At 36.5% G+C, this 12,400-nt stretch overlaps 1 protein-coding gene across 7 annotated transcripts; it reads left to right on the top strand.

The window, feature by feature from the left end:
* The first annotated feature begins 121 nt into the window (after positions 1 to 121).
* LOC125073446 (mediator of RNA polymerase II transcription subunit 25-like) lies at positions 122 to 11,215 on the top strand. Of its 7 annotated transcripts, none has more exons than XM_047684281.1 (15): positions 123 to 339; positions 617 to 775; positions 2,141 to 2,304; positions 2,798 to 2,952; positions 3,550 to 3,650; positions 4,018 to 4,189; positions 4,383 to 4,556; positions 4,969 to 5,166; positions 5,754 to 5,897; positions 6,002 to 6,080; positions 6,415 to 6,530; positions 7,377 to 7,652; positions 7,721 to 7,837; positions 9,545 to 9,597; positions 11,105 to 11,203. In XM_047684281.1, the coding sequence occupies exons 1-14, from the start codon at positions 218 to 220 to the stop codon at positions 9,581 to 9,583; spliced, it is 2,016 nt and encodes a 671-aa protein (XP_047540237.1). In that variant the 5' UTR covers positions 123 to 217; the 3' UTR covers positions 9,584 to 9,597; positions 11,105 to 11,203. The 7 variants fall into 7 exon arrangements, 6 of the variants coding, with proteins under 6 accessions (XP_047540236.1, XP_047540239.1, XP_047540235.1 ...); XM_047684282.1 differs by having other exon boundaries at positions 11,108 to 11,120; XM_047684280.1 differs by lacking the exon at positions 9,545 to 9,597 and having other exon boundaries at positions 122 to 339; positions 6,421 to 6,530; positions 11,105 to 11,215.
* The last annotated feature ends 1,185 nt before the right edge of the window (positions 11,216 to 12,400 follow it).

Here is a 12,400-nt window from a genome sequence, read left to right as displayed (position 1 = left end):
TTTGTTTCTAGATATTTCAAAGCAACCAACAAAAGTTTCTAGTCGTAATTTATTGTAACACTTGTCAATAAAACATGTCAATGTCAAAAAATGTCAAACATCGGAGGTGTATGTTGCTTTACCCGTGATGTTGATTGTTTTTTTTTATTATTTAAAACTAATTAAGTAAATATCTATACCATGTCTTAATAATAATGTTAATTTAAGAACCAATACAATGGCCGTAAATGCTCCTGACTCTCCCATACAGGCCGAAGTAATTTTTGTGATAGAAGCTACATCAGCGAACAGCGCGTATATAAGTGAATTAAAAACTAATTATATCGTACCAACACTAGAGTAAGTTAAAATTAATTATCTACATAATATTTAATCCTTCTAATCTTTACATACACCATTTTTATGTTACAAGAATTTTAATGGAATATAATTTACAATGTTTACATTATACATTGCAGTTGTAATAAATGTTGTTGAACTTTAAATAGTTACATAGGTATGTACATATATTCAATGACGTGACGTGCAAATTATTAGATAGATCTAGTAATTATTTATAGTTATCTTATATTTATAAAACAACAACATTAGTTTTACAATTAAATATTCTTATTAGATATTTTCATGGCGGTGCACTTGAGGAAGGTGCAGGTAGCGGTTCAGTCTACGGTATCGTGACATATCTAGCAGCAGACTGCCATCCTGGCCTGCCTGTCTCCACCTACGGTCCCTTCACCTGCCCACAGACCGTTGTCGAAACAGTTGATAAATTACAGTAAGTAATAATATTATTACATAATGTTCTTTTCATTTTGTAATTTTTATTTTACAAAAATTGTGTATTTTATACAGTATTATTTAAATTAAAATGTTAATCAAGATGTTTTTAATAATTTAAGAGTGGATTTCTGAATTTAAATAATGATTGCATCATGATAGATATATTATCTAACTATTATTCACAAAAGAGTATTATCTATGTTATTCTTTAATGTTACATTATGTATGAAAGTGAACAACACAATTTAACCGTAAAATGTAGAACACAATAGATGCTGCAGTTTTGACATCCTCGCTAGCAGGAGCTGCACCGCTTATGCCGCGGGTTCGTCGAGAATTTTCTTCCTTGTCCATTTTTCCACCAGGGTAAAGCTGTCCTCGTTCACTTTAAGTACTACTGGAGCTGGTGCACTCTACCAATACTTTTAATCATCCTTTACAGCTCAGGCAGTGCCTTATTCTTTGGCCATCGGCACATAGTCTTCTCGTTTCCTTCTTCATTTTGTGACCGTGAAGTAGTTACGTTAACTTGGTATTTCGAGGTCATTGTGCCGACCCTGTGGATCGCTGTCGCACCTTTATCTGCTGTACCGGAGCATGTTATCTTTGCACGACGAAAAATATTACTGACCTCCTAGATTTATATTGATAAGTGCGCCATCACTTTTCAGTGCCGTGATATCTTTGGGCAGCTTCGTGACGTCTACATAGTCAAAAGTACCCGCCACTTGGATCAAGCGTCACGTATATTGGGACCGGATCCGTCTCCTTGAACATTCAAAGGTGTCTTGCAGGTCAATCATCCCACGGCCAACCCTCGTTCTTGTTACACGACGGACAATATCGTTTAGTACAATATCTGTAAGAACATGACGTATTGACGTATGTTCGACGTAGATCTTAACCGAAAACGGTTTAATTCCAGACAAGCACAAGGGAATTTTCACGCTATGAATTTAAAGTTATAAATCATCTTATACTCGGTAGAGAAGGAAATCATCATCTTTTGGTAAAAATTCAATTTAATAAGTATCCATTAATTCGCTAAATTTGTTGTTGACGTGGTGTGAAGCCTTAAACTTATCATCTACAGGAAGGACTTGTCAGGACAAGTCACGAAGGATATTGATAATTGTGTTTGAGATTCAATCAAAGACACGATCGATATTTTTTTTACTCAGTTTTATTGATAATATTATTGTCGCTAGTATATATCCGTTATTAATTTTGTTTGAGTTGCCAGTAACGATCCTCTCTTTTAAGTTTTTACGTCTCATAAATGAAATTTAGGGTATTTATTGTGTCGCTTTTGAATCACTCATAATAAATTTACGTATAAAGAAGACAATCATTGTTCTAGATTTATAGGAGGTCATGCGGAAAGTCGGGCATGTGTGACCGAAGCATTAACAGCCGCACTCGCTTGCTTAGAAGAGCTGGGCCGTTCGGATGTCCCCCTCCATGTTATACTCCTGTGTTGTTCGCCCCCTTATTCAGCAAATGCAGGGGGGCTGGTTCCACCTGGTATGTAACTCCTCTTCGAGTCTTTAATTTCCTGACGATTTTTTTTTTGTTTAAATTATATTTAGTAGGTTTTAGGTATTTATAATGTTGATGTAAATATGATGCATTGATTAGAGGTATACTAAATAAACAGTCATTACACCCTATTCCAGTCGAAGCAGTAAAGATAAACTTTGGACATACTCCAAGCGATTTGCTAATAGCACTGCAAACAGTTCTTGATTAAGATATCTTTATTTATAACACAACAATGCTTCACTTAACTGCCTATATCAACTTTCGTTTGTCTTTCAAAGTTCTGATAACAACTTTGCCGAAATTCAAAAGTCGTTTTTTTTTTCCTGAATTCATAATATTCCATAGATTTAAATAGACTATCGTACTATCAAAATCCTCATTTTAATTTCTTAATATGTATGTATGTTAAATTTAATTCAATTTACTGAAAAATTTTAATAAGACCAAAATATTAATATATGTTATGTCATTTTAGGAGCACCCGCTACAGTAGAACAAGCAGCAAGGCTAGTCGGAGAGCGCGGCGCGCAGCTGTCCGTAGCGGCGGCGAAGAAACTACCCGCACTACTAGCGCTGTACGAGCACGCAGGGGGGGAGCTACATGCTGCTCAGCAAAGAAATTATGCTAAGGTAATAGGTGCCTATTTAACAAAAAGAGACGATTCTTTAAGTTTATGGATGTTAGAATTACGCGGCGTAATTAAAAATCGTCACAATATATACGTTTCGTAAGTTTTTATATTGTATATTATGTACAGGAACGACCTTAACAGCTCGATACTCGTAACTCATAAACGAGTCGTTTTTGATGTACCATTATCATTCGTTGAATATAGGAATCCGATCAGTGTAAACTTTTGAATCCACTCATATAATAATGTATACAAATTATAAAAACGTGGCCGCATCTAGAACATTATCATTTTAAATGTTAAATATATATTTTTTTTTATTTTTGAATTTACATAATGAATCTAAAAATGAACCCTGTGGGACTCCAAATGCATAGTACAAGAGTAATCTAAGAATTACTCTTTAACCACAATTTTCCAAAACAATCTACCCAAAAGAGATTATAGTATACTTTATCTATTTTAAAAGGTCTACGAAACTCATTAGAGCTTGTTTTATGATTTTAACACTGTGCTATAAGCAGACAAATGCCTCACATAAATCAGAATGCAGTAATCTTTCCCGCACCTGTAGTTATGACTATAATGAATTCAGGATCCAAGGCATTTGGTGCTGCTGCGGGGTTACAGTCTCAAGGAGCGTCCCCCCAGCCCGGCGCCGCCGCCCGCGCCCGACGTGCAACCAGACGTGTATGGGTAAGGTTATCTTTTTAGCAAATATTATGCTTTTTCATTTTATGCTTTGACTAGAGAAATCTGTCAATTTTTCCATGCATTTGATGTAAAAGACTTTTATCCTAAATGTTTATTTAGATAATTAATATAATACTTTTGATATAACCGAAATAATGTTTACGATTATAAGTTCACTTATACATCATTATCATTTATTTGACACACTGTAATTTTTAAATAATTTGATTTTATTAATTACGAAAGTAGTGATATTTTTATAATAATTAGTAGCACGTCTGGTCGAAATTTATGATAAAAATGTGCAGGTAAATTTTTAAGTTTCAATTTATAAATTAAATACAATACAATGCTTCTTACACTTTTAAAGACAAAACCGCACCGTCGTTCCTCAACCAAGGGTACCACCAGCGCAGTTCCAACGTGCAGCCGTCCCACAAGTTAGAAGTAACTGGCTGGCCCCTCCTCGACAGCCACCCTACGCGAACTCAGCGCTACTGACGCAGCTAGCTCAACCCTCAAACCCTCCACCTCCTACGCAGGTAGGTGGTAAGATACTTTATATGATACTAGCTTTTTTAAACATTTTCATTCCGTTCCTAGTTAATTAATTTGTGGTATATAATTATATTACATATATATTAATAAAATATTTTTAATTAAAATGTCCCGAAGGAGTTTGTTTCATTACCAAGGTATGCTATATATATATTCAAGTAAATGAACGCTTCGCAGGCCAGCATGCAGCGGCTGCAGGGCATCCAGGCGGGCCCGTCGTCGGCGGGCGTGTTCGCGGCGACGCCGGCGCCCGCGCAGCGCACCTACATCTGGAGCGGGGTGCTCGAGTGGATGGAGAAGGGGAAGACGCCCGGGGACCAGCAGAAAGTCATCAAGCATCTACCGTGTCAAGTGAGACTTATCTAGAGCCAAGAGAGGATTTATATCTTTGTTGCTCTATGCAGGCTTATAAAGATGCTGCAAATCCCCCCCCACTTCGAATGTGGCATATTGAAGCATGACAAAATTAATGATATATATAAAATTACTTTTTTTGCCGGGTGCTATGGACACATCTATAGTTTTCAACATTGACGTGTTAGTTCACAGAGGACCACTTCAAAGGAAAACCTAACCCAATTTTCTCGTCCTAGACCCGGCCATACTCGGACTATAGGGACTATAAGTCCTCACCCGAAACGCTGATTCTTAGTACAAGTGTATAAGGTTACAACTACAATGGTATACACAATAGTAGTGAAAATTAAATGAGATGTCTGACTGTGATCTTCAAACTTGTGATAATCCTCTAATATTCCATCAGGTATCCGCAAACTCAAAAGATATCGAGCCCGAACTGAAAGTGGACACTTGGCCGAGCAAGCTGTTAATGCAACTAATGCCGAAACATTTGATCAGCAACATCGGCGGTCAGTACCTGAAGGACAGCAAATCCGTGCTGTTCCATTTGCAACAGAACGAGGCGCTGGACGCCCTTACCAAGGTCATGGTTAATGGATTTGTGAGTACCCTGAAACGGAAATGTTAATTGTTACAAACTAACACATACAAGGTTTTAGAGTACTTCAAAGTACCTTCAAAGGTTTAAAATATATATTAATAAAAAATAGAAAACTAGCAAGGGTTGTTCTGCTTATTTATATGTATGACTAGCGAACCGTCTTGGCTTCGCACAAAAGCCTTCTCTCCCTTTGAGGATAAGGTTTGGAACATATTCCACCACGCTGCTCCAATGCGGGTTGGCAGAATTTCGTTGAAATTAGACACATGCAGGTTTCCTCACGATGTTTTCCTTCACCGCCGAGCACGAATTGAATTATAAACACAAATTAAGCACATGAAAATTCAGTGGTGCCTGCCTGGGTTTGAACCCGAAATCATATGTTACGATGCACGCGTTCTAACCACTGGGCCATCTCGGCTCATCCCTAAAAGACAGACCATATCCCATCGCGTAATGACCAAATGTTAACTGGTCAAATTAAGTGTTTTAATCACAAACGTATGTATCCCAAAAGTTGGCTAAACCACCAACAATGCAGTTAAGAGAATATAATATGTTATCCATGTACGACTTTTGTGTTGCAGGCTGGTTGTGTTCACTTTTCACCGATGTCGTCACCTCCGCAGTGCGACATCAAGGTGCTGATCCTGCTGTACACGCCGGACAAGAAGGCCTACCTCGGCTTCATACCCAACAATCAGGCCACCTTCGTCGACCGGCTGCGGAAGGTAATGTATACAAGTGTAATATCCCCCAATTTAAAACGGCTATTTATATGCCAACTGGTATAAATCGGGTTCCTGCTATTACGCAACGATTCCGCTCTCTGCAGGTGATCCAGCAGCAGAAAATGAACAAGCAGCTGCCGTCGCCTGCGAGTGCGGCGCCCGGCCCGCCCGCCGCCATGACCGGTAACGTGCGACCGCTGTACCCTTAGTTTTAATCATTGTGTGTCTCTGTCAGCTGCCATTCTCCCATTTAACAATAATGAATACGAAATCAAATCCAAAAAACCTCATTAACTTCTTCTTTCAATCTGTGCATCAATGGGAAGGCTAAAAGCTAAGAAGAGAGCCTAACAAAAAAAGCATTAATTATTTATCTGACAAAATAGCAATGACTTAAAATATTTTTTTATATGAATAATATTTTAAAAATAAACAAAAAATAAATTGAACCAATGAACCTCGGACATCGCGGGTGCCACTCTATTCTCTAAGATGTTTTCAAGATAATATTTCTTAGCTACAGGTCTAGGAGGAGGCATGCAAGCAGGAATGGGAATGGGGGGCGGAGGCCTTGCTGGGGCTCTATCTTCTGTACCTTCCATGTCCAATCAACAAGCTCAGCAACATCAACAGGTAATCTATATATATAAAAGCGAAATCATCGAGTTATCACGAAATCTCAGAAATTATAACACCTTCAAACTTGAAATTTGGCAAATAGGTTCCTTATAGGGTATCCACTAAGAACGGATTTTACGAAATTTCACCCCTAAGGGGATAAAACAGGGATTGAAAGTTAGTTTTTTATAAATATCGCAAGGGTAAAGCCGCAGGTTTAGCTAGTAGATATGTATAACAATTATTGTTGTTCCGTGTGTTCCTTTGTCTGCCTACCTCGTTGGTGTACCCTACTCTAGCTGTAGGCCCCTACAGATCTAGAGTGGGGTAGATACCGCAAACTGTCCGACCAAGTATTATTGATCTTATATATTTTTTCAAATCTATTGTCGAGCCAATACAACTTTATCGGGTTTTGCCGCCCAGCGAACATCCTCTTAAGGGCTGAGAACAGAAAAAAGTCGCTGGTGGCCAGATATGGAGAGTACGATAGAAAGCAAAAGCAATCCGAAGCGCAGTTCTTGCAATTTCGCCTTCGTTTTCATTGATTTGTGACACTGTGCATTGTATTGATGAAAGAGTATTTTTCTTCTTCAAATGAGGCCGTTTTTTCGCGATTTTGTCTTTATTTCTATAACTCCGATACTAATAGTCGTAAACAGCTGTCTTATACGCGCGTTTTTTGAAGGTTAGGGCTAACTAAAAAATGTATATGGATTTGATACTAATGGCGCCATCTATGTGTCAGCCTAAGAACTTTTCAGCCCAACCTCTTGGATAACGAGTTAATTTTTCCGCATTGAAAGAGCTAATGTATGGCTACATTGATCATAATGGATACGATTTAATTTATTTTTTCAGGGTATGATGATGGGCGGCGGCATGGGCGGTCAGGTGGGACAAGTCGGACAAGTTAATCAAGTAGGCCAAGTCGGTCAACTGGGAGGCAAAGGACCTCGCTCTGCACCTTTAGACGGTCTGGAAGCAGCTCGACAGCAAAATCTGGAGAAGATCCAACACTTGCAGCAGACCCTGGAGGCGGCTCACCAGCAGGAGGCGCAGTTCAAGTCCCAGATGGACATAATGTCGCACCTCCACGCCGCCCAGCAACAGGAGCAACATTACAAGCAGCTAGAGGTCGGTTGGTGTCGGCGCTCGTGCCGCTTAGTGTCCCGGCCGCTCTAACGCCTGACGTGTCGCTGCAGGAGCAGCAGCGCAAGGCGCAGCTGCAGGCGCAGCTCCAGCAGCTGCGCGGCGCCGGCGCCCGCCTCGTGCGCCCGCTGCTGCCGGCCAACCCGGGCCTGAGGCATCTGCTGCAGCAGGTATGAACTCATATGTGAACTTATACAGACACAAGCGAAATCGCGCTACACGTATAAATGAATATCTGTCTATAACAGATAACATAAAACATCTTATTTTATACACCGTTATTGAACTAATATTTTTAATTCATTTGAAATTCAACTGAGCATACAGCAAATACAATTAACCCTTTAATATTATTAGCACAACCACACGCCTGAATGAAACTATTAAATTCGATTTTGTATATACCGGATTGTTTGTATAACTTTGAATTACTATTTCTAAAACATAATATAATGTTACATGTTTAAGCTTAAGACTTCAAAATGTAACAGGTTCATGTGTGTATCAACAAGCATCTATTATTAATAAAATAAAACTAATCACATTATTTTCATCTTAATAGCCATCGCTTTAGAGGTTATGCTATTACACTTTTGTTAAAATCCTTTTATTTTAATTCAAAAACTCCCGTTAAGCATGTTCAAACAATACCAAGTAAATGCATAATGCCATTTAGTGCATTTCAATGGTAGGAGGAATAAACAAACCTTAAAACCAAACCAGAATTATTTCACTTATCTACTTATTTCCACTATATAATTTTACTTCCAAAGTTTCGATAAGTGCATCTGTCACAATCAAGATGGTATTTTTTTCAAGAGTCCATAATTAATACCATAGATTTTAGATTTCCACCAATGGCATAACATCAATTCAAGGTCAAAGTAGTTTATTTACTCCTATCATTGGAATTAGCTATAGACACTAGTTATAGATCATTTTCACCTGCTCACTAACATTTATTAGAAGCTGGTGCTAATTACATTCCACACAATCTTCTAACTAATCTTACAGGACTTCAAGAGTTGCTATTCTTTTCAACTTCGTGCGAAAGAGATAGCTATTAACTTAGGTTTGGTTAGAGGGTGTCCACTGTTATTTTTATACCGATATTTTTCGATGACTCTGACTGCTACAAATAGTAATATTATTTATAGCTACTTTGAAATCTCTGAGTCTTGGAGGGGTTTGTCAGGTGCAGTTTCAGTGACAATGCCTGTAGCTCGTTTGGCTTCGCTTATCGTCAGTAGTTTTCTCAATGTAATATATATCAAATTTATGTCCGACCCAGAAAGACTTCGATTTGCCGAGCTGGCTTTTGTTACTTGTAGCAGTTTTCACGATTGATTTTTGTTTTTTTTTTTTAGTTCATTTTCTTCTAGCAGTATGTCTCGTCATTTTGAATATTTGTAAAAGATCAATTGTTGCTTTAATTTAGCTCTTCAGAAATTATAGGCTGCAAAACTATCATTAGGAGTGCAAAATCAGCTAAATATCATGTGATACGGAATTCATTAAGGCACACTTGTTATTTGTTGCATAAAGTGGCACTTGGGTCACTTTGAGCTAGTGGCTCGTTTTTCGTTTCGCGTCAATTTATGCGTCACTGAGCGCACCACGTGACATTTAGATCTTAACTTCTCGCTGCACGTGACACTTTGACCTAATGTGGGTCGTTCAACCGTGGCGCTTTAAATTCGACGTTTCGTTGGTCGCATCACGTGACACTTCGACCTCGACACGTCGCTCGTCGCTTCACGTGGCGCTTCAAGCTCGACGTGTCACTGGTCGCTTGAGGTGACACGTCGACCTCGGCACGTCGCTCGCTCGGCTCCCGCGGCTGCCGGTCCGAGGGTGACGCAGAGTGTGTGTTCTAGCAACAGCAGGCGGCGCGCGGCGCTCGTCCGCACATGTGAGCCGCACCCGCTAAGTAAAGCTTCCTTCCACTAATATTTTATTTAACCTTCCCAGAAAATAGATCTTAATAAGCCCTTGTCTAACTAATAATATTGTATTATTTTTAATTAATTACTTATCTAGAATTATTTTTTGAATTAATTGGTGGATTATGTCATCTATATTCTGAGATTGTTTCACATTTATTTGAGATCTAGTTTGACAGCTTACTCTTCTATAAATATGTAACATAAATAATTGTAATTTAAAAACTTTATGACATTATTAAAGTTACAGAGTTTGTTTGTGGAACTGGTCTTATTTAACTTACATTAAGCTGCGTTCAAAACAAAATTGGTACTTGACTAAAACAATTCTGGCTATTATGAAAACAACTTACATCCGCAATCAAGATATGTATTTTTACAAATTATTTCTTGAAAAAGAACACAATAAGCATGTAATTCATTTTCAAACATACCTAATATTGGAATATTTTTTGGTTAACGGTTTGTATTTTGATGAAATAATGAAAATGAAAGGAAGGAAACTGTTTCAACGGGTGAAAGAGAAGTTTTTGGAAGGGTTTAAGACAATGATAGATTAAACTACAGTATATCACAATGAAAGGAGGGCTAGAAATAAATAAACCAAATATTAAAATTATTTAGACCTCGAACAATAATATTATATCAACTCAAGGACAAAGTTGTTTTTCTTTACTTCTACTGCCATTGAAATGGATTTATAATGATGGCCAACACATATTACGAAGGTAACACGGTACCAAGTATTTTATGAACGCTCTCTTGTAACTTAGAAATTACAAATAAGGAACTCTTGTCTGCTTAGTAACATATACTAAAACTCGATAGAGCTTAAAGCAATTTTTATTTGCTAAGTAATAGACAACACTACCCCTAGTGCATTCTCATATCACAAAATTGTTAATTTTTAAGTTTAATAATTTAACGGAATATATCCGCTTTGCATGATCATCATTCATTTTCACATTTCTTAAAACTTCGTCATTAATCAATCATATATATAAAACTAATAATGAAAAGTAAAAATAATAAAAATACCTATTTACAGTACAAAGTGATCACATTTTTTTTATTAACTAATCAATTTTATTGTGTACCAGTTGATGTGTGATGGAAAATAAGAAGTCGTTATTTATCCCTGTAAAAGACATGTGCTATTATAGACTAAACAATCACTGTGACAAATTTTATTTAATTCCGTTCAGCCGTTGGGGCTTGACTGAGTAGCACACATCCATCCAAAATTTCGCATTTATAGTATTAGTAAGATTACAAATGCAATACCTTTACCTATAAATGTTGTCGGGTGATTATTTAAACAATGCTGTCTCCTTCTTTCGAATGTCAAGTCAATCCTTTCAGAAAGAGAGAACACTGTGTTTAACTAGACACCCGCTAGCAACGTTTATAGGGATAGGCTGATATAGTGCGCAAAATGTCAGGCGCCATCTTGATTTTTTGTTGTCTGTGCAGTAAATGATAATCTATGTTCAGCAGCCGCAATACCGACCGGGTGGAGGAGCCGTCAGGCCGAACACTCAACCTCAACAATTTGACGATGTGTCCAACTACAACGATTTTCTATAAAAAAAATAAAAAATATAAAACCTTAAAATAACTTTTATTCCCTTTTAAAATGTTTATACTAGTAAGGCCGGATTATAATGTGCGAACAAAAAAATATGTACTATTCGGAGTATTTATTATAAAATAGATATCTTTTAAAAAGTACCGTCCGTGCGATGTGTGCAAAAATAGTCGAATTTACTCGCACGTTTTTATTGTAAGTAATATAAGTAATATTTATATAGGGAAAATGAAAAAAAAAACATACAATATATTTATATGTGGAAAAAAATATATTTCCTTACATTAAAAATGTCAATTAAGTATGCCGAGAATACAGAATTGTAACATAATTTCTAGCACCTATTTAAGAACTAAATAAATATTTATGTATCAAAATGTACAGCAAAATATATAGTACATTTATTTGACACGTTCAAATGTAACTTACACACAGACATATGGCAATATATCTTGGCTGTTAAGTATTCAACCAATGCTTTATTCTATCAGGAAAGATTTTTTTTTTATATTTTGACATTTGCTTGATAAATGCTTGCTTTAATAAATACAATATACTTATTTAAATCCGTGATTTTTACAATATTATGATGATTTTATCATTTAATGAATATATATTTTTTAATTATACACAATAGTTTCCGCATTTTTTTATTGATTACATAATATTTACCTTTTGTAAATAAATTAAGAAATAATAATATTTAAATCAGCATATATTATTTTGTTCTATTAAGACTTCATTGTTTCATAAATTACTTGTAATTTGCTCACAGAGGATTATCTAATCAAATATTTAGATATGGACCAAAAAACAAATGAAAAAACCTTTGACACGTACAAATTAAATCATGCATTTTAAAAACGATAATAATTAATCATGCGAAACCTCAATTTGTTTAATTTTAAATACAATTGGATCGATTCTTTCTTTAGTGTATTTATGAGATTTGAGAATAAAGGAAGCCTTCACTATAACTATAAAAATAAGAGTATTGGCGACAAAATTTCATTTTTCCCTATCAGACAGTGATCACTTTTAATAATTTTGTCTTTCAGTCGATTTTAATGAAATTACTTTGGACCGAATTGAACCGTGTCGTGCAGAAATGAAATTATTTTGACAACCAAACATTGGACCGTGTCGTGCAGAAATGTTTCAAGCCAAGACATAAAAATTATTACGACTTAAAAAAGAAAATC

Source organism: Vanessa atalanta, chromosome 24 (genome assembly GCF_905147765.1).
Source record: "Vanessa atalanta chromosome 24, ilVanAtal1.2, whole genome shotgun sequence".
Lineage (NCBI taxonomy): Eukaryota > Metazoa > Arthropoda > Insecta > Lepidoptera > Nymphalidae > Vanessa > Vanessa atalanta.
This window is presented reverse-complemented; position numbering and strand designations above follow the sequence as displayed.